This window comes from Apodemus sylvaticus, chromosome 1 (genome assembly GCF_947179515.1).
Source record: "Apodemus sylvaticus chromosome 1, mApoSyl1.1, whole genome shotgun sequence".
NCBI lineage: Eukaryota > Metazoa > Chordata > Mammalia > Rodentia > Muridae > Apodemus > Apodemus sylvaticus.
In genome coordinates this window covers 170,096,543-170,118,567 of record NC_067472.1, presented here as the reverse complement: position 1 = coordinate 170,118,567, position 22,025 = coordinate 170,096,543, and the positions used below count along the sequence as shown (strand labels likewise).

The 22,025-nt window shown below is 53.6% G+C and overlaps 1 protein-coding gene across 3 annotated transcripts in view; it reads left to right on the top strand.

The window, feature by feature from the left end:
• The window catches only part of Vrk3 (VRK serine/threonine kinase 3), a 30,924-nt gene extending 10,419 nt beyond the window's left edge, over positions 1-20,505 (top strand). For all 3 annotated transcript variants that reach the window (XM_052164073.1, XM_052164065.1, XM_052164080.1), the window contains 11 exons: positions 766-960; positions 1,881-1,945; positions 3,820-3,886; positions 4,935-5,019; positions 5,816-5,921; positions 8,501-8,593; positions 9,776-9,908; positions 10,537-10,657; positions 14,042-14,100; positions 18,740-18,899; positions 20,208-20,505. In XM_052164073.1, the coding sequence (XP_052020033.1) occupies positions 766-960; positions 1,881-1,945; positions 3,820-3,886; positions 4,935-5,019; positions 5,816-5,921; positions 8,501-8,593; positions 9,776-9,908; positions 10,537-10,657; positions 14,042-14,100; positions 18,740-18,888 (1,073 nt within the window). In that variant the 3' untranslated portion in view covers positions 18,889-18,899; positions 20,208-20,505. The remainder of the gene's footprint in view (positions 1-765; positions 961-1,880; positions 1,946-3,819; positions 3,887-4,934; positions 5,020-5,815; positions 5,922-8,500; positions 8,594-9,775; positions 9,909-10,536; positions 10,658-14,041; positions 14,101-18,739; positions 18,900-20,207) is intronic.
• Positions 20,506-22,025: the final 1,520 nt, after the last annotated feature.

Genomic DNA, 22,025 nt, shown 5'->3' with positions numbered 1-22,025 from the left:
GATTCAGAGCTTCAGTCCATGTCATGAGGCAGGATCATGACAGCATCCAGGCAGGCATGGTGTGGGAGGAGCTGAGAGTTCTACATCTTCATGTGAAGGCTGCTAGAAGACTGGCTGCCAGGCAGCTAGGAGGAGGGTCTCAAAGCCCGTCCCCACAGTGACACACCTACTTTAACCAGGCAGCAGCACATATTGCGTTTCTGACTCCATGTCCCAGTAAAAGCCACAGAAAAGCCACTTGAGGGACTGTCCACCTCTAAGCTTTGTTACTCTATTCCCTCAAACCAGTTTGCCTTCACGCCCAGCTGGCCTGCCATACTCACCCAGCCTGACCATTTAGAGGCCTGGTCTGTTGGAGCCTCCTGAGTGTGTGGCCTTCTCTGGGGCCTCTGCTGCTCTGGTAGACACGCCCTCGTTGATCCACTCATCACTTATGGCTCATGTCCCTGCAGTAACCAGTAAAACCCTTCTCTAATGTACTGTCCCCAGTAAGCCCCCCCTGACTTCTTCCAGCCATCTGTCTCTTCTGACCCCCCATCTGCCTTGACTGCTTCATCTCTGATTCAGTTCTGACCGGTTATGTCTAGGTCAGAATTCTCACCACACTGGAGGGGTCCAGACCTGATATTCACAGTGGGTTCCAGCATTGTGGGACACAGGTTCTGCTCTGTGGGAGGTCAGGAAGAACTGAACCAAAGCAGCGACAGCATCTTGGGCACTGCTCCCTTCATTCTGCTTTCTCTTCATTGGGTCATCTCCCTGCAGGCACCCGGGGCAGATCCCTGACCCCCAGAGGCAGCCCACTTTCCAACAGGCTGAGCCCTCGGACACTGAAGCGGAGCCGGGTGACCACCTCACTCCAGGCGCTGCCCACAGGGACAGAGCTGACAGACCAGAATGGGAAGCACTGGACACTGGGAGCCCTGCAGAGCCGGGACGACCAAGGCATTCTCTATGAAGGTACACGCTGTCCCGTGCACGGGGACGCCCCAGGCGGTGCAGCACCACAAGGACAAGGGGAGTGTGATACCCAAGGACAGCAGCTTCAGGAGGAAAGATGGGCTGGGGCTTGGGAGGGAGGACGCACGGAGCAGAGCAGCTCAGACCAGGAATCCAGGAACCAGAGGAAAGCTTTAGAGGGAGTGACCAGGGCAAGGGATGGCATTTAACAGCATGCCCCAGTCACCTCCTTCCTCCAGCTTAGCCCCAGCTCCCAGTGAGCCATTATGTTCGCATCCTCGGTCAGAGCCCTGAGGAGCTCACCATCTGCGGAGGTCATCAGTCACCCAGAACTGTGCTTGCTGGCCTTGCCTCTCCTCAAGCCCATCAAGTTGATGGTCACGCTGGAGCATCAGGGCTGGGGGTGTGCTGAAGGTGGAGGACTGTTAGAACCCTGCCAGAGAGTCCCCGTTCACAGTAACCTGAGAACTAAGGCAGGGACTCAAGGCTGGCCGCAACCTGAAGGACGAAGGAGGAAGTTGGATGCGCTGGTTTGCTTGTGATTAACTCGTCTCCACTCTAACAGTTCAGGAACCCCTCCCTGCCTAGGGAACGGGGCCGCCCACATGGGCAAATAAGACTCCTCACAGCCCAAACCAATACAGGCAACCCCTCATTGAGACTTTGGTCCCAGGTAATTCTGGGTTGTGTCAAGTTGACACATCTGTCACACTTGGCTAATGCAAGACTCTAGATTCAACCCTTGGAACTTTGAAGAGAAGAAGGAAGATAGGGAGGCAGGAAACTCGAAGGGACAGGTGTTGAGCGCCGAGTGCGCACTTCCCCAAGGAAGCAGAGAACTGGTTCTCGGTTATGAGCATGTTGGGGATCAGACCCCGACACTCCCCTCAGGTGCTAACATTTCTCTTGCTATTCCACAGCTGAGCCCACTTCTGCCGTCTCCTGTGAATCAAGGACCCAGAAATGGAGATTCTCACTCAAATTGGTGAGTGGTCCAGGAGCAAGCCACGCAGAAAGGCAGGTGTGGGACTTTTCAAATTACTCTTTGACCTCTGAGTCCTGGTGCCGCCTGGGGAGCCCACCCTGAAAACAGGGTGCTCCTGGTCTGTGAGTAGCCATGGGCCTCTGGCTGGGCACATTCCTTCCTCATTCTGGGGAGCAGAGGTGAGGCTTGTCCCTACATCTGCCTCTGATGTTTCCTGACCATGGAACCCTGTTCCCCCGCGCCCCACCCCCCAGTCAGCTTCAAGTTTCTGCATGAGCACAGCTAGCTTCCTGCACCTACCTCCCTCTGCTGCTTTCTGCATGCATAGAGTGTGATTGTCATGTACTGTATTTATTACCTTTCTGTCACTGTGACAGAATGTCTGTAAAGCACAGCAAGGGAGGAAGGATTTATTTGGTTCATGTATCAGAAATAGGAGTCTGTCATATGGGGAAGGCTTTGCCAAGCAACGCAGCTCACTTGTCAATCATGTGGGAAGGGTGTGGCCAAGAGCAGCTCCAGTTGTGGCAGCCAGGAAGTGGAGAGAGTGGGAGCATGAGCAACAGTATGTAGGGGTGGAGTGTGTCTGGGCAGGAGTATGCCTAGTGCCATCTGCTGCAGAGCTCCTGGGTGACAGATCCCAGCTAAGTGAGTCCCATGCACTGTCCCTGGATTCTATCAGCAAGCGTTTGAGGTAGCTACTGCATTCCAGACTTAACAGATGAGAAGAAAGTCAAGTAGAGGGGTGGGGAGAAAGAGGCGGGAAAGAAAGAAGAAAGGAGTCAGGTTGGAGATGCAGCTCAGCCGGGATGGTACCTGCCCAGCATACAGAGTGCCAGGTTCCATCCCCAGTACCACACAAGCCAGGTGTGGAGGCAGGAGGACCAAGTATTCACAGCCTTCAGCTACATCAACAGTTTGGCCAGCCTTGGGTACATGAGGCTGTCTTAGAAGAATTAAGGGGATGTGGAGGTGGGAGAGAAAGGAGAGGGGAGGGGAGGGAAGACCAGAAGAGAGAAAGGGGTGTTGCATAGAAACCCGGCCATGTTTAACACTACGGTAGTAAGAACCAAGGTAGTTATACTATGTATAACTAAACTATTAAGCTTGACTGATTCATGCACGGATGGATGGATGGATGGATGGATGGATGGATAGATAGACAGATAGATGTGTGTATAGATATATATGAAAAGAACCAATCTTTAAGAATACATACATCTATCTTATTTTATGTGCATGAGTCTTTTACTGCCTTTTAGAGCCCAGGAGTCGGTGCCAGCCCCCCAGAACCAGGCCACAAGTGGCTGTGAACGCCTGATAGTCGGTTCTGAGAGCCAAACCTGGGCTCTCTGCAAGAGCAGCCTGTGCTCATAACCAAGCTGTCTCTAGCCCCCGATACAGTGCGCGTGTGTGTGTATGTGTGCGTGTGTGTGTGTGTGCGTGTGCGTGCGCGTGCGCGTGCGCACGTGTGTGTGTGTGTGTGTGTGTGTGTGTGTGTGTGTGTGTGTGTGTGTGTGTGATGGGTTTTCAATACATAGACTATGATCTGGGACTCCCTGGAAGTTCTGGCCATGCCCTCATTGGCCAGACCTTGCTTGTGAAGCTATGCCTCATGGAAAAGGAGGCTAGAAAATGAAGGTTTCAGCTGAGGGCCACACATCTGGGGCAAATCTGTGGATTTTGCCATAAAATGAAGAAAGAGAGCTGGGCCCTGGGAAGCTAAGCCTGCTCGGCCATGGCACTCCAGGAACTGGGTCTGCTGTAGGACAGGAAGAGGCTGCACCTGCTGAGGTGGCAGTGAGGTCTTCTGGGAATCCGCGGCCCTTGTCTGAGGGCGTTTGGTGTGACAGTCTGCTCTCTGCCACCCCCAGGACTCCAAGGATGGGCGCCTTTTCAATGAGCAGAACTTCTTTCAGAGAGCAGCCAAGCCTCTGCAAGGTATTCCACAGGGAATGGGCAGGGGAGTTGGATTGGGTGACAGGCCCCTCAAGGTATTTCACTATGTGACCAAAGACCTGAGTGTGCATTCCACCTGCACGCACAAGCCAGCCCCTGTCACCCTCAGTCCTCTGACCTCGGAGGACAGATGGGACTGGTCTGTAGCAGTTCTCAAGAGACAAGTGGTGACTGTCTTGAACACTGTGTGCTGGCTGTGACATCATAAATTGTTAGAGAACCATCTAACCAAATTGATTACATTCAAAACAAAATTCCTCACATTTCTCTATGTTCCGTGAGCCATGCCATCTGGGTTGTCTCAGTCTGTGAAAATGCCCCTCTGCCTGCTCTGGCCTCTCTCCAGCTGCACCCAGTCCTGCTGTATTGCTGCCCTGCACCTGGTGGGAAGGATTTACCTCTCAGGTAGCTGAGCTGCTAGCCCCCAGGCTTTCCCCGCCCACCTGTACCTGGCCAGATCGCATACAGTCCTCTGCACTAGCGCAGGGGCCCAGTGACGCTGTGGCTGGCTAGAGTCTGTCAATCTTGTCAGCTTTGCATGAAAACTCAGAGATCACCCTGTCCTTCCCTCCCTTCTTTTCTATTTTTGAGACACGGTCTCATGTAGTTCTGGGTTCTTTGAACTAGAAATATAGCCAAGGGTGACCTTGGACTCCTGAGTAACAGGATTACCAGTGTGCTCCACCAGGGTAGCTTTGATGCAGTGCTGAGGATAGGACATTATGGTACAAGCTAGGCAGGCACTCTGCCAACTGAGCCCGTCGGAGCCCTGGCCTGTTGCGATTACCTTCTTCCCCTCATGCCAGCTTTGTGCATGCTTGCTCGGAAGTCACCTGTAAACATGAGTCACAGATGTGTCCCCTGTCCCCACCTCTTCTCCCTGACAGCCACTAGGCTGTCATAGCAGTGAGGATCAGGGAAGAGGCCCAGAGTCTTCTGGCTTGGGTCTCTGCCTCTGGCCTGAGCAGAGGCTGTTCCTTTGGGACTGGCATTGACGGTGGATCTGACCCTGAGTCTCTGCCTCCTGCAGTGAACAAGTGGAAGAAGCAGTGCTTGGTCCCACTCCTGGCCATCCCCACCTGTATCGGCTTTGGCATTTACCAGGACAAATACAGGTGAGCCTCCCCACTTGCTGCCCACTCCCACAGCCCCACCCAGTGGTCCCTCTGTTGCATGAGTGGGTTTCTCAGGGGGACAAAGAGGGATTGCCTTCCTTCAGGATGGGCTGCACCTCATGATTAGGGTAGATCCAGCCTGGGGTGTGCCCCATGAGTAGGGTAGGTCCAGCCTGGGCTATGCCCCATGATTAGGGTAGGTCCAACCTGGGCTGTGCCCCATGATTAGGGTAGGTCTAGCCTGGGCTGTACCCCATGATTAGGGTAGGTCCAGCCTGGGCTGTGCCCCATGATTAGGGTAGATCCAGCCTGGGGTGTGCCCAATGAGTAGGGTAGGTCCAGCCTGGGCTGTGCCCCATGATTAGGGTAGGTCCAGCCTGGGCTGTGCCCCATGATTAGGGTAGGTCTAGCTTGCCAAATGATGAGGTTTATTCTGCTTGACCTGCAGAGCAACAGGTGACCAAAGTCCCACTGTCCTATAATTGTGCTCTTTAAATTTTTACATAACTTTTTTCAATCTGGGCAGCATAGGGAAAGGGAAAAGAGCAAAGTGGAGAATCAGCAGAGGGCGAGGGTGAAGAGACCCCTAAAGGGCTCCTTCCTTGGCAAGAACCTCCGTCCCTTACCTGCAGTGTGAGAACGTACAGGAAAGGGGGACCGTGAGCCCAGCTGCAGGAACACCCAGTGTAGATAGCACTGTGGAGACGCGTCCTAGCTTGCCCTACCCAGTCCCTGTAGAACATCTTGCAGGGCCCGGCATCCCGGATCTTCAGCTCCCAGGTCCCCTGTCCTCTAGGTTCCTGGTGTTCCCCAGCCTGGGGAGGAGCCTTCAGTCAGCCCTGGATGACAACCCAAAGCACGTGGTATCGGAGCGATGTGTGCTGCAGGTGGCCTGCAGGCTGGTACGTACCTCAGAACCAACCCACATCCTCTTCAAACCCAACTCCCCATCAGGCTGATTCAGAGGGCAGAACACCAGTGGTCTAGCCTGGTGGGTGAGAATGCCCCATACGATCAGCCAGGAGGTCCAGCCTGGAGCAGAGGTGCAGGCCATGGTCTGTGAGCTTGGGCTCTCGGCGAGTGGGAACTAGCAAGGTGCTGGGACAGGAATGGTGGTGGGAGAGAAGAGAACTTCCCAGGCCGAGGAAACCACGTGGGCCAAGGCTGTGTAGTTACTCTTCTCTCACTGTGATAAGACACTGAGACCTACGACTGTTGTGTGTGGTTTTAAAATCCACTGCCTTTGTGGGGACCGGACCGCGCTCAGGCCCAGGCCCCTCCCGTCTTTCCTTTGTACTGCCCTCCTCCTGTCCCAGGAGGTGGCCATCTACCAGTCCTCTCCCAGCTTCCCCAAATCTGAGGAGGAAAGGCACGCAGCTCGTTATTTTACAACCTGCCTTCTAGACACAACTGCTGGGTGCAGGTTCTCCCTCCTGGAAAAGCACGGCCTCTCCTATTGGTTATCTCCATCTCTGCACCTGCCCTGAACTCAGCGGCTAGTCCCAGCCAGCCCCTGCCACACATCCTCGACCACCCACCCATAGTGGAGGCCACAGGCCCAAGCTCCCCGAGAGACCTCATGTGATTGCTGTGTTCTTCTTCCTCCAAAGCATGGCAGAAAAAGCGCCTCCCCTTCCTCGCATCTGCCTATTTCCCCTGGGACCTGGAAGTCCCACCTGTACCTTCTGCCCAGCAACTGGCCCCAGCCTTCTTTACTGACAAATCAAGAACCAATTGGGGAACAGGATGTTAGTATCAGATCCTCCCCTTACAAAGGCCCACTTAGGAAAGCTTCCAGTTCCAGAGAGGTGATTCCATGATGGCAGCCGGCAGCCGGCAGTCGGCAGCCCCCTAGAGCCGCCAGGCGCTCGTCCCTCACATCCACAGAGACAGGTGGAGTGTGCAATGGCAGGAGGCTTTTGAAACCAGGAGTCCGGCCCCAGTAACACTCCCCGAGGAAGGTCTCATCTCCTAATGCTTCACTCAGCTGTACCAACTAAGGGCCAAGTTTTCAAACACCCAAGACTGTTTGGAGGCCATCTCATTCAATCCACCACAGCTTGTACAAAGATGTTACTCAGTCACTTAATTCCTTATTCATTCATTCACTCATTCATGCTCCCAGTAGTCACCAAATACCAAGATTTCTCTGGCTGGGGTGGAACAGAGGGCAGCCAATCCTGTCTTCATGACTTCAGTCTCACAGTTAGGCCAGCAGGGCTCTGGGAAACAGTTGGCTTTTAGAAATGACCTGTGCTTAATGAAGGAGGAGGAGTCAGATCACATCGCTGGAGTGATAGAAGTACCAAGGGGTGATGTGCTTGCTGGGTGAGGAAACTGTCCTAGCTCGGAGTACAGTGGGTGTGCAGGGTCTGTGTGCAGAGAGCAGCAAGCGACTGTCACACAGGTTGCAAATATCAGGTAAGTCGCAGGGGATCCTGGGAGCCATGAGAAAGTTAGACAGGTGAGGCAGAAAGACCCTCAGGCCAGGTAGAGCTGAGCTGCAGAAAGGAGATTAGAGGCAAGATGAAGCCTCAGCCGGAAGATGGGGCCTGCAGAGCACCCTGGCCAGGGGACACAGAGGCCAGGGGACACAGAGGCCAGGGGACACAGAGGCCAGGGGACACAGAGACCAGGGGACACAGAGATCCAGGGGACAGAGAGATCCAGGGGACACGGAGATCTAGGGGACACGGAGATCCAGGGGACACGGAGATCCAGGGGACACGGAGATCCAGGGGACACGGAGATCCAGGGGACACAGAGGTCAGGGGACACAGAGGTCAGGGGACACAGAGGCCAGGGGACACAGAGATCCAGGGGACACAGAGGCCAGGGGACACAGAGATCCAGGGGACACAGAGACCAGGGGACACAGAGATCCAGGGGACACAGAGGCCAGGGGACACAGAGGCCAGGGGACACAGAGATCCAGGGGACACAGAGGCCAGGGGACACAGAGATCCAGGGGACACAGAGATCCAGGGGACACAGAGGCCAGGAGAGAGAAGAGCAAGTGGCCCTTGGTGGACAGCTCAGCCCCAGAGTCGATCTGCAGAGATAAGCAGGATGTGACCGACACCCAGACGAGTCCTCACAACACTGCAGGGCTTCGTGTAAACGGTGGAGCTGGACAGACAGGCAGAATTGCTGGGAAGGGAAGGGATGTACCTCAGCTCTGGAGCTCCTACCTGGAACCCCGTGAGAACTTTAACCAGTCGCCTTCTCTCTTAGAAAAATGAGCAGAGCTGTGCCAGGGTAGGGCACTGGTCACTGCTGCAGCAGGGCGTTAGTCAGCGCAGGACGTAGAGGAAGGCCGAACACAGCTGACGTGAATCCCTCACAGGCTGCCACCACAGTGAATGCTCCCCTAGAACTGGGCGGGAGAGTCCATTCACGTGACAGTCTCCAAGCTGACAGCGCTGCCTCTTTCCCACTTGTCACTGCTCTGACATAGCACCTCTACTGCTTCTTCCTGCAGCTCGATGCTCTGCAGTATCTCCACGAGAACGAGTATGTCCACGGGAACCTGACAGCCGAGAACGTCTTCGTGAATCCAGAGGATCTGAGCCAGGTGAGAGCTAGACTCCCCCTCCAACACACATACACACACACACACTTTTGTGGTGCTGGGGATGTGGCTCCATCGCCTAACATGTATAAAAGCCTGGTTTCCGTCTCTGGCACTACATAAATGGAGCATATTGGCACACACCTGCCATTCCAGCATTCAGACAGTGGAGAGAGGAGGATCAGGAGTTCCGTTTCCCTAAGCCAGGTGCAATAGTGCATGCCTTTAATCCCAGCACTTAGAGGGCAGGGCCATGTTATCTCTGAGTTCAAGGCTAGCCTGGTCTACATAGTGAGTTTCAATATATCCAAGGCTGTATAAAGACCCTGTCTCAAACAAAACAAAATGTTCAGTCATCATTCTACATACAGAATTTCAGGTCAGCCTGGGCTTTATGAGTCTCCAAAAACAGTGTCAGCATTTGGATATGAATCTCTCCAAAGGCACATGTGCTGGTGGTGCTTTAGAAACTGAGGCAGGTGGAATGCTAGGAGTTGGTTCTAGGTCGGGAGAACTAAGCAGCTGGGGTATTGAAGGCTCAGGTCTCGGTTTAGTGTTCAGAGGCGGGGTTTGTGTGCGCCTTGGTCTAAGGGCTCTGATTCCACACTAGACTTCGTGACTGTTGGAGCCATCATGTGGTGGCTTTACAAGGCGGTGGGAATCCGGACAAGTGGGGCCCAAGAGCATGCCTTTGAAGGCTGTCTCTCTGTGTTTAAGATCTGTTGAATTTTATGAGCATTGATGTTGCACTTGCATGTGTATATTTGTGAGGGTGTAGAATTCGCTGAAATTGGCGTTACAGGCTATTGTGAGCTGACATGTGAGTGCTGGGACTTGAACTCAGATCCTCTGAAGAGCACGCGGTGTTTTTAACTCCTCGGCCCTCTCTCCAGCCCATCAAGGAAGTATCCTGTCCCTGTCTCCCCTCCATTGCTCTCTGCTCCCAACCTCTGTAATGGGAGCAGTCCCCACTCCATACCTGGTCCGCCATAGTGTTGAGTCTCCCCTGAAGCCCAAAGTAGGGATGCTGCTGAATTTACGCCCAGCCTTCTGCAGTGCACAGCCAGCCCCAAGTCTCCCTGCACAGCTGTTGGCATTAGATGGGCAGCTATTGACACAGCATCTGTGCCCATATTGGAGTCTGCAGCCCTAACCTCAGTCTGTGTACCTCCTCCTTGTCCACAGGTGACCCTGGTGGGCTATGGCTTCACCTACCGATACTGCCCAGGTGGCAAACACGTGGCCTACAAGGAAGGCAGCAGGAGTCCACATGATGGCGACCTGGAGTTCATTAGCATGGACGTGCACAAGGGATGCGGTGAGAGGGACTCCATCATGACACACCTCCGACATGTTAACGGTCACACGTTCTTGATCATGCGTAGTAGATACCAGAAGTAGAGGAGCATAAAGGTGCCCTGGTGGGGACTGGAAATGCAAGAGTGTCCTGGCCATGTGAGGGATTTGCTCCCTTCTTCAGAACCAAGGAGAGCTGCAGGAGGCCTTTGGGTAGTGAGGATGTGGGATCTAGCACCCAGGACAGGGACCTCAGATTTCCAATCTGGCAGACTTAGGAGGTGATGAGTGCTGTTTTAGGGTCACCCTGGAAGGGCAGGTGCAGAAATGGGGGTCATCCACTACTGGACGTGTTCTCTCCTGTGTGATGAGGCAGCACCGCACTCTCCCACTTAACTATATGGGAGTGAACTGAAGAGGCCAGGCCAGGTGCACGGGCACCCAGGGCTCCTCGGAGAACTGTACTGACAAAGGATGAACGGGCGGGGCACTGGGGTACTGGAGTGGGTGAGTGACAGCGGCAGAGAGTCTCGGGAGGGTAAGGGAGGCTGGGGACTGAGCAGTGAGCTAAGACGGTTTTCACGGCTGGAGTGAGAGCTGGGGACGAACACGTGAAGAGGCAGCACAGCCACCTCTCCCTCTCTCCCCAGGGCCCTCGCGCCGCAGTGATCTCCAGACCTTGGGCTACTGTATGCTCAAGTGGCTTTATGGGTCCCTGCCGTGGACAAACTGCCTTCCCAACACCGAAGAGATAACTAGGCAGAAGCAGAAGTGAGTGTGAGGGGCTGCAGCGCCCCGAACTAGCCCAAGCACCCCTCGGGGGGAAGAGTGTAGACCCCAGTGAGGAGCAGAAGGGATGGGTAGGCAGCCATCCGCAGAGTCGCAGCCTTCTGCACCTCAAGTGACTTCCCTGCTGTGCACGCCAGCGGGGGAGTCTGGGCTCGGGCCGCTGTCCACTGTTCGGGGTGCTGGGTGAACACTGTGACGTCTGTGAGCCTCGCGAGCCCTGTGTTCTCCCACTGGAAACTGCTGTATAAGTAGCTCCCGCGTCACAGGCTGAGACCAGTTAGGAGTAAACATGCTGTCCAGGGTCTCACGCTCGTTGCATGCAGCACTCCACAGCTATTCAGGCTGAGCTCTGAGGGCCTACACCTCCAGCCAGTCACCCTGCCTCCATACCTCCAGCGCCTGAGTCTCCAGATCCTGACAGTTGTCCTTTTAAGCGGTCGGTAGGAATAGAAGGAAGCAGTGTGCCAGCGTTCAGCACCGAGGACAGCTACACATTCTTGTGGCGCCTCCGAGCTGACATTCAGCACCTAGGATAGCGGCAGGAAGTCGGCTTTGGCACTGGAAGCACCGCACAAATGGCTTTGAAAGGAGACCGGATGCCGTGCGCTTCAGGACCAAGGACAGTTAGCTGTTGGTCTTAGGGCTTGCTCTGTTGTGAGGAAACGTGGCATCTGCTGTGTCCCTAGGGTGTGTGCTTCAACACCAAGGACAGCAGACACCAATCCTGGGGAATCCCTGAAGGTCCTGGGCCCCAACCAAAGTCCAGGATGGCCTTCACAGGAGACTGACGTCCTAACAGAGATCAGACTTCTGGCTGCTCCAGGATTGTTAGCTGGAGCCTGGGAAGATGAGATCTCAGAAAAGAATGAGCAGTCGAGGGAACACCCGTGAGGCTGCTACACTTCCTGTCCGTGGGATACTTTGACCTGCTTGGTGAATGTGCCCTGTTGTTGTGTCTGCTGCTTCTCTCCTGTTCCACCCACAACATGTGGTGTGTCTCCTCAGCAGTAGAATAGCTTCCTTTGAAATGAAGCCCAGTAGAGTGAGCAGATGTCTCAAAAGCAAAACGATGAGGAGTAAGAGGTTAGTGAGAAGCTCCTGTTCTTAGGTTAGGGAGGGTTAGTGAGACGCTCCTGTTCTTAGGTTAGGGAGGCAGGAGCCCACAACCACTGCAGCTCCCACAGCCTGCTGTCTTATGTCTCGGGCAGAGCCTCGAGGCTCCAGCACACACTTTGCTCCTTGGTCCACATTCTCTTCCCATATGTCTTGGCAACCGTGCGTCCAAGTCCTAGTGGTGCCATAGGCAGTGAGGAATGCTGCGGGAGCAGCCTGGCCTTGCGTGTGGACATGGAGGTCAGGTAACAGGCAGCAGGCAGAGCAGGTGAGGGTGGTAGCCTGGGGCCATGAGAACAGAGACACCCCCTCTCAGATAGCAGAAAGCCTTTCTTCATGGGAGCAGGTGGCCCCAAGAGTCTGCAGGCAGGCCTGGGGGAGGTGGGTGTTCGATGTCAGTTTGGGTTTGCTGAAGGCATCCATGGGCCTATCTGTGTGACGCAGACCCAGCTCTGAATCAGGGAAAGCTGCCTCAGTCTCCACACTGCTCCCCTGGGTCTAATCCTCCCTTCCATCCCCAACTCCATGGAACTCCTGAGATAACATCACCATGTGACATCATGAGAGAGTCCCCACGCCATGTAGCCTCCCCTTTCCTGAGATTTAGATGAACGGACTGTGCTTCACAGACAGGGTCTGTGCTCACCATGTGGTGCAGAGCAGAAAGAACATGCTGGCGTCCTGGGGCAGAGGCGACCTGGATTGAAGTCACTGTGTGAAAAGGTTTCATGCAGTAACCCGAAGGGCTGCCAAGGGGCAGTGCTGAAACCGTTCCCATTTCCTAGTTCTTAGCATATCTCTAGGACATTGCACGGGGTGCACTGTAAGGTTGTGTGTGTGCACACACTGCATGACTGCAGAATGCAGAGAACAACCTTAGGTGTCATTGCACAGGTCTCATCCACCAGGACGGCCTGAACCTTGCATCAGTCCTACTGCCTCAGCTTCTGAAATTTCAAGTGTGAACACTGTGCTTGGCTTCACTTGGGGTAGGAAGAAAAGAAAGAAGGGAGAGAGAAACAAAGGGAGAAATGATGAGGATGAGAGAGGAGAAGAAAGGAAGGAGGGAGGGAGGGAGAGAGAGGAGGGGTAGAGGGAAAGTTAGATCCTCCAAGTAAGACTTTTTGGACTATGTCTTCCTCCTAGCCTTGCACTTGTCCTGGGGCTGGAGTCAAACCTGGCTTTCCCTGCACACCGGCATTGCCAGCGCATCAGACCTCTGTGCAGAGCATGCAAGCGCCCATATGGGACTGGCATCTCCTGCTTAGGGCAGTCCAGGGAAGCTTCCTAGTTTACCAACCACTGAGCTTTGTCCTAAGAGGAGAAGAACCACACGCCAGGGACTGGGATGGGGGAGGGCAAGCCAGGTGTCTTTTTGTTTGTTTTTCTAGACAGGGGTTCTCTGTGTGACCTTGGCTGTCTTGGAACATGAGCTGTAAAGCAGGCTGGCCTCGAACTCACAGAGGTCTGCCTGCCTCTGCCTGGGATTAAAGGCATGCACCATCACTGCCTGGTGAGCCAAGTGTATCTTAGGGTTTCTATTGCTGCAACAGAACACCAGGTCCAAAAAGCAAACCAGGAAGCAAAGGGTTGACTTGGCTTACACTTCCACATCATCCTGGAGGCAGGAGCTGGTGCAGAGGGTGCTGCCTACTGGCTTGCCTCACAGCATGCTCACCTTGCTTTCTTACAGAGCCCAGGCATGATGGCACCACCCCGATGGGCCCTCCCACCCTTGATCACTAATTGAGAAAATGCCTTACAGCTGGATCTCATGGAGGCATTTCCTCAGCTGAGACTCCATCCTCTCTGATGACTAGCTTCTGTCAAGTGGACACACAAGCACAGTCCACCAGGCATCACAGTAGAATGGGAAGAGCGAGGGACTGAGGCCTGTGAGGGTCTAAGAGCAGGGAACAGGGAGGACATGACGGAGACCAGGCCACTGGGGAGCCACAAGCAGGTCAGAGAGCGCCATCGGGCCCTCACGGAATCTCAGAAGCAGGAAGCCTGAGGTAGACCCATTGCCAGGACAGGAGCAGAGCAGGGACTAAGAAGCAGGAGGGTGGGGCAGGAGAGCTCAGAGAGTGATAGGGGCCAGCCTGCCGTCTAGACTAGACAGCCAGAGGGGAGGGGTGGGGGAGGGGCCTGAAGTAGTGTCTCTCTTTCCTAAGTGGGGTGTGTATGTGTGTGTGTAGAGGACACGTCATCCTAACACATCACTCTCCTGTCCCATATGTTTCTCCCCTGAAGGTATCTGGAGAGCCCCGAGCCCCTCGTGGGACTGTGCGGCCGCTGGAACAGGGCCTCAGGTATGTCCTAAGGGGGAGGTGCCAGCAGCCTCGTGGCTTGGAGGCCTTCCTTTACCGCGTTTTTCTTCTCATTTGCCCAGTTGCATGTGTGTTATATGTGCTTCCTGTAGGACACAAGCGAACATGTAAAAATAGTCAGTGTCTCCCAATTGTAACACTTGAAACCATACACACAATTCTTGAGTTGTTTGGCGCGGGGAATGGAACCCAGGGCTGATGCCTGCCGGGCAAGCGCTCCCCACCAAGCCATTGCCCTGCCTTTGCACAGAAGTTTATTCTGCATTTATTCTAACTGAACTTTACACATTGTATTTATTTGATTTGATACAGGGTCTCCTATACCCACCTAGACCGGCCACACCCTTGCCATGCTCCCTGGGCTGGCCTGGGGATCCAGGTCTTCCCCCACCCCAACCCCTACCCCTACCCCACCCCCACCCCCAACCCCACCCCCACCCCGTGAGTTGCTAGGATCACAGGCAAGCACCATGCCTATATATGCAGACTTCTTTTTTAGCTTTTATTAATTTATTTTTCTTGCATTTATTTTTATTTCGTGGGGGGGGGGGGTCCCAGCGTGAGTGTGGAGGAAAGAAGACAGCTTCAGTGCTCTTTCCTGGGGATCAAACTCAGGTCATCAACCTTGATGGCAAGCGCCTGTACCCCTGAGCCATAGTGTTGGCTGTTATTTTTTTAATAGAATAATAGTAGCCAGTTTAGGTTCCTGTTTTTCCTTGTTTGAGGCAGATTGTGGAGGTTTCTTACATTAATACTTGTAAGATGCTGTTTGAGACAAGGTCTCGCTTTGTAGCCCTGGTTGGCCTGAAACTCACAGAAATCCACCTTCCTCCAATGCTGAGACCAAAGGCATCTGCCAACCACTACCTCCAGCCATTTGTAGGCTTTTGTCAGGGTTTTTTGTAATTAGAAAGTACATAATGCTTTGTCTTTAACCGTGAATTACCGATAGAAAGGGAAGTTGGGAAGCGATACTCAGTGTCAGTGCGAGTGCTGAGTTCAGGTCCCGTGAGCCGGCAGGAAGCTGGGTGCAGCACACACGTCTGTGAGACCAGTGCTCCCCAGCAGGGCGGGAGGCAGACAGCCCCTGAAAGCTGTGCCCGCAGCAGCAAACCAAGAGAGCCTGCTTCAAATCGGTGGGAGGGGAGGGCCAGCACACAGGCCATCTGATGTCTGACCTCTACATGCATGCACGTGCCCGTGTGTACATGCGCATGCTTACATGCATGTACACAAAGATTTTAAAAAGAACTGGGGTGGTGATTTTGTAGTCATGAATTAATTTAGTGAATTAACTCGAAGTTAAGAAAAAAAGTAGGGTGTTGGCTAGAGAGATGGTTCAGTGGTTAATACTTTCTGCAGCTGGGAAGTATAGCACATGGCTTTAGTCCTAGCACTCAGGAGGCAGAGGCAGGCAGATCTTAGTGAGTTTGAGACCAGCCTTGTCTACAGAGTGAGTTCTAGGACAGCCAGGGCTACATGGAGAAACTTTGTCTCAAAAAACAAAACAAAAACAAACCAAACAAAACTAAAACCAGAGACAGAGAGAGAGAGAACACTTACTGATTTTCCATAGGACCTATGTGCTATTCTCAGAACTCAATTGGCAGCGCCATTTATAGCTCCTGTTCAGGGGATCTAATGCCCTCTCTGTCCTCTGTGGGCAGCGCACACACAGATCATAAGGAATCATTAACATTTTTTAAAAGTACAATGAGCACTGTGAGTGTACTGTATATATATACTGTATAATAGGGTGCTTGAAAAGCAAGTGTGAGGTCCCAGTAACACTCCTCCAAAACTTAGCACCTAAATTGTGTAGTATAAGCAGTGAGAGTACACACACACACACACACACACACACACACACGCCTCCCCGAGGCCCTGATTTCCACAGTAGCCTCTGTTGATGCTGGCATGGAGAGGACGTATACTGCAGTTATTACTGGAACAGGGACAAAAGCAGATTTTTTTTTATAAAGCTTTATTTTTATTTCATGTGTATGACTTTATTGACTGCATGGGTGTCTGTGCATCAGGGGTGTGCAGTGCCCACATAGGCCAGATGAGGTGTTAGGTCTCCTGGAATAGGGATTATAGATGTTTGTGAGCCAATACGTGGGTGTTAGGAATTTCTCCGGCTCTTCTGCTGGCCCTCAGAGACTTGAGTCCAGTGCGGCCTCAGGCTTACTGATTTGTGTAGCTTTTCCTTCTGTAAGTCAGTGGGAGTTCCAGGGCCCCAGCGGATAGGTTTATCTCTGCTGTGCAGGGTCCCCGTGGGGTAGACTCCTCAGCCCAGAGCAGTCTAAGGCCAGCGCAGGAGGTAACACCCAGTGCAGGAGTCTGGGGGCACTGTCATGCCGCTCCCGTTCTTACCCAGCATATTGTGAGTTGGGTCCCAGCACACATGTGAAAAGCCTGCACAGCCGTGTGCACTTACAATCCCAGGGCTGGAGGCAGCTGAGACAGGCAAGGCGAAGGCCTGCTACTCCAGCTCCATCTGTGAGCCCCAGGTTAGTGAGAGACCCTGTCTCAGAAAACAAGGTGGAGGAAGACCTCTCATTCAACTGACCTCTCATTCAACACACAGGCCTGCACATACAGAGCAGTACACGCATGAATCATAAATACACCTGAAAGTTAAAAATCCCACAGTGGGGCTGCTGACATGGCTCCAAAGGTTAGGGCACGTGCTGCCACGCCTGAAGACTGGGCTTCAACCCCCAGAGCTGCGTGGTGAGAAGACAGAATTACTACAAGCTGAGCTCTGACCTACACACACACACACACACACACACACACACACACACACACACACACACTAAATCAATGTTGGGGGAAGGACCATTGTTATATATATAGAGAGAAAGTTCATCAGTTCCGAGTGCTTGCTGCCCTGCTCCTACAGAGATCTGAGCCTAGCCCCACACCTACATTGTGTGACTCCAGGACACTGCTGCTCTCTGAGGGCACTCTACACACACACATGCACACATAAAAATCCATGTATTTTGTACAGGTGCTACCATGGCAGCTGTGGTGGTGCACAACTTCCACCCCCGCATTTAAAAAGCAGAGACTGGTGGATCTCTGTGAGTTCTCGGTCGGCCTGGTTTACATAGTGAGTTCTAAGTCGGCCAGGGCTATATGGAGACTATCTCAGAAAAAAAACAACGAAATGGTACCATCATGGTATTGGCGTGTTTCCTCAGCATTGGAGAGACTAAGGCAGTAGAACTGTCAGGAATTCAAGGCCAGCCTGTGCTATGAAGTGAAACTTTTTGTTTGTTTTTGGGTTTGGTTTGAGACAGGGTATCTCTGTGTAGTCCTAGCTGTCCTGGAACTCAAGAGATCTTCCTACCTCTGTCTCCCAACTACTAGGATTAAAGTGACGCCATGCCTAGCCAGAGGGAGACTCTTTATAGACTTCCCTCACCCCACCAAGTTAAATTTAAAAAGAGCCCCTTTCTTCTAACCTGTGTGGTATAAGCGCCTACACTTATTTAGATGGCCAAAATTACTTGATATAACTGGCAAGAACTTAATCCAGGCTCAGGTTGAAGGAGTCACAGCAGGACTGAGGCTGTGACAACTTTATTGAGCGTAATCACACTTTTTATACCCTTATAAGAAACTGAATAGAGTGGCATTTTCCAGGATCTATATGTGTGCATTTGCCAGGATACAATGACTTTTGCAGGCTATGCAGGGTCCACAGGATTAATGTCTAAGGTCAATTGTCCTGTCAGGATCCCATGCTTCATGGGCTTCTGAGGGAACATACAGAGAAACAAAGAGGCCTGGATACTTCAGTGCCTGTGGGAGTGCATTAGTCCCTCAGGATCTGGAAGGCACCTTGTGCCCTAGGAGCCATGGACTCTTAAGTTAAAACATATGAGTCTGAAGAACGTGTTGCGTGTCTCTCGAGGCAGCGAGACCAGGCCAACTCCATTATTTCCTACAGTGCAGCACACCTATTCTCATGCTGCTGTGAACTTAATACTATTTTGTGTTTTCCAATGGTTGAAATTTGTTTAAGGGCTGGAGAGATAGCTTGGCAGTTAAGAGCACTGGCTCCTCTTCATGAGGACCTGGGTTCAGTTCCCAGCATGCACATGGTAGCTTACAACTGTCTGTAAATCCCAAATCCTGTCATACAGACATACTTGCAGGCAAAACACCAGTGTTCACAAAATAAAGGTAAATTATTTTTAGAAAGAAAGAAAGTGTATTGCACATGGGGCTTGTCCGCAGCTCGTGCGGGGTCACCGTGACACCCACTGCCTCCCTCTGGTCGGCAGCTCCCCCTGTGCACCGTGCTCACACTCCATCCAGGCCTTGGCTGGAACCTGCAGGCCCCACCCCGTGTTAGAGATGCCCGTAGGTTTTCTACTCAGGAATCTGTTGGGAAGTATTACGGGATGAGAGGCAGGCGAGGGTTGGTGATTGGCTGGCTGGTGAGCACCCTGGTGTTTGCCATTCTGATGCTGCACCACCACCACCCCCCGCCCCCATGCTTCCCACACAGACAGCAGATACAAGGACCCCAGTGGCTCTGAGCATGGGACTGCAAACACCACCTCTTGGGCCTCACCTGTGCTTTTGGGTGTCTTGACCACAGAGATCCTGCAGGAGTACCTGAAGGTGGTGATGGCCCTCGATTATGAGGAGAAGCCGCCCTACGCCACGCTGAGGAACAATCTAGAAGCTCTGCTGCAGGATATGCGGGCGTCACCCTATGACTCCCTGGACCTCCAGATGGTACCTTAGGTGGGATCCAGGTGAGGTAGTTGGCTTAGCCCCCCACCCCACCCCACTCAAGCCTGTGAGGGGTGGGAGCCCTAGCCTCTGGTGTATACCCTTGGTTTTCTCATGGGCTCCTGAAGTCAAGTCAAGAGGAATCCAGACAGCTGGAATTCAGCTGGGTGATCTCTGGTGATCTCTGGTAACTAGAACGTTTTTGAGGTCACCCAGGTGTGATGGGACATACCTGTTATCCTAACTCTGAGGTGGAGGCAGGAGGATCAGACGTTCAGTGCCAACCTTACCTATATAAGACAGTGTTTTAAAAAAGCCAAAACAAACAAACAAACCAATGGGGTTGGATCTGGGGCTCAGTTGGGGAGTGCTGGCCTAACATGCTGGAGGGAGGCCCGGGCTTCACCCCTCACCCCCATAAACCGGACATGGCGACACACAGGTGCAGATAGCACACAGGAGGCAAGGGTACAGCTCAGAAGCTAGGCCACCCTATCTCAGTCTGTCATAAGCTCTAGGAATGTCCCATAGTAAGGTTCTGTCCCCAAGTGGAAGTTTCTCAAGGCCTTGCTCTCTCCCAGAGCATTTGTTTCTCTCATTGTGTCTAGCTGCAATCAAAGCTGGTATAGCATGCACTGTGTAGCATGCACTGTGTAGCATGCACATGCAAACATGCACACACACACACACACACACACACACACACACGAGCATGTAGGGATGGGAAACTATGCATTTGGAGACATTTTAGCTGACATAGAAATGTCCCATGGTATGGAATAGCAGAACTGAGGAGGCTAACTAAACACTGCAGGGCACAGCCAGCCCACCTCTACCCTGACAGAGTCATCTACCAGTCACCACTAGTGTCTGGTGAGTGTGTCATGGTGGCTCTTCCTGGTAGCAGGCTGTCTCCTTGTACAGCATCTTCCCCTTCCCAGAGTCTACCCGGCACTAGCCACGCCTCTTCCATAGCCCCCTTGGACCTTGCTTCTCTAGTCCCAGGACCTGGGGCACTCGACCCCTTTCTTCCTGTTTGAATTGAAACCCAGGCAATGCTCAAACTCTGTAGCTGAGGCTGACCTTGGTTCTGATCCTCCTGCCCCTACCTCCAGAGTGCCAGGACTGTCAGGGCCTCCGTCACCATCCTGGCACTCCTTGATGCCAGTCACATTCACCTCACGTCACCTGCTCCCTGCCCAGCCCTGCCGTCTCTCGCCTCAAGGCTACTTGTCCCCCAGGTTGTTGGTATATCCCCACACCTCCCAGAAATGTGGCAGGCGGGAGGGGCCGAAAGCCTGCTCCTTACAGCCATGTTTATTGTTTTACAGAGCTCCCGACCTGCAGCTTGAAGTAGAACATGAAGTAGTGTGACTTGAGCCCTGTGTGAACTCATAGCTCCTAAAAGAATCCCTGAGTGTGCCTTCTCGCCACTCCCGTAGGACAGACGAATCAGCACTCGTGTTGGGGAACCTGAGTCATGTCCCATAATGTGAAACTCCTCCCTGCCCCTCAGCCCCTGCAGTTGTGGGTGGACGTAGGTGGGTGCTGGCAGCAGCAGCAGCCACTCCTTAGGACTTCCGGCCATGGGCATTCCTGTGACGGCATAATAAACTGTTTTTAATCAGAGCCTAGAGAGTGCAGCATCTTCCTCCTGCTTACCCAGCCACTTGGTCTTTTACTTAAGAACTCCAGCTGGCCAGGGCATTAGTGTGCACATGCAGCCCTTGCTGCTGGGGATGCCAGGGCAGGAAGAAGCCCAAGGGGCTGATTCCAAGAAAAAGTCAGTCAAACAAAAGCCACCCAGCCAGCCAGTATTACACTTCTCCATCTAGCCATTTCCACACTCTCCAGCCTTCTATCCATCCATCTACCCATCCATCCATCTACCCATCCATCCATCTACCCACCCATCCACCCACCCACCCATCCACCCACCCACCCATCTACCCATCCACCTACCCACCCACCCACCCACCCATCTACCCATCCACCTACCCACCCACCCACCCACCCACCCACCCATCCACCCACCCACCCATCCATCCATCCACCCACCCACCCACCCACCCACCCATCCATCCACCCACCCATCCATCCACCCACCCACCCACCCATCCATCCATCCACCCACCCACCCATCCATCCATCCATCCATCCACCCACCCATCCATCCATCCACCCACCCATCCATCCACCCACCCACCCACCCATCCATCCACCCACCCATCCATCCACCCATCCACCCACCCACCCATCCACCCACCCACCCATTCATCCACCCACCCATCCCATCCATCCACCCACCACCCACCCATCCATCCACCCACCCACCCATCCATCCACCCACCCACCCATCCATCCACCCACCCACCCATCCACCCACCCATCCATCCACCCACCCACCCATCCACCCACCCACCCACCCATCCATCCACCCACCCACCCATCCATCCACCCACCCATCCATCCACCCACCCATCCATCCACCCATCCATCCACCCATCCACCCATCCACCCACCCATCCACCCATCCATCCACCCACCCATCCATCCACCCACCCATCCATCCACCCACCCATCCATCCACCCACCCACCCATCCACCCACCCACCCATCCATCCACCCACCCATCCACCCACCCATCCATCCACCCACCCACCCACCCATCCACCCATTCACCCACCCATCCACCCACCCACCCATCCATCCACCCACCCACCCATCCATCCATCCATGTTCCTTCCATCCTTCAGCTGCCTAGTGATAGGTTATTTCTCCGCCACCAGAGTGATGAGCCAATTTAAGACAATTAGATTAAAGGCAGATGTATTGGGAAGCTGCTCTCAGGTAGGTGAGTTTACTGGCCCCCAAGGACCAAGGCCAGGGAAGTCACCATGAGGAAGGGGGTGGTGGTAAGGGAGGGAGAGAGAAGGGGACAAGCACAGAGAAGAGAGAGGGAGAGACCAAAATGTCTGGATTATATAGGGAGGAGCCTCTGGAGGAAAGGCAGCCCAGCCCCTGGGCTGGAGGGGCAGGGTATGCCAGGTAGGGACTGGGGGATGCTGGGAGAACATGGAGGCCAGGTCTGCTTTGGCTTGTACAAGATGCAGCAGTGGAGGTCAGATTCCCCTGGAGCTGGCATTGCA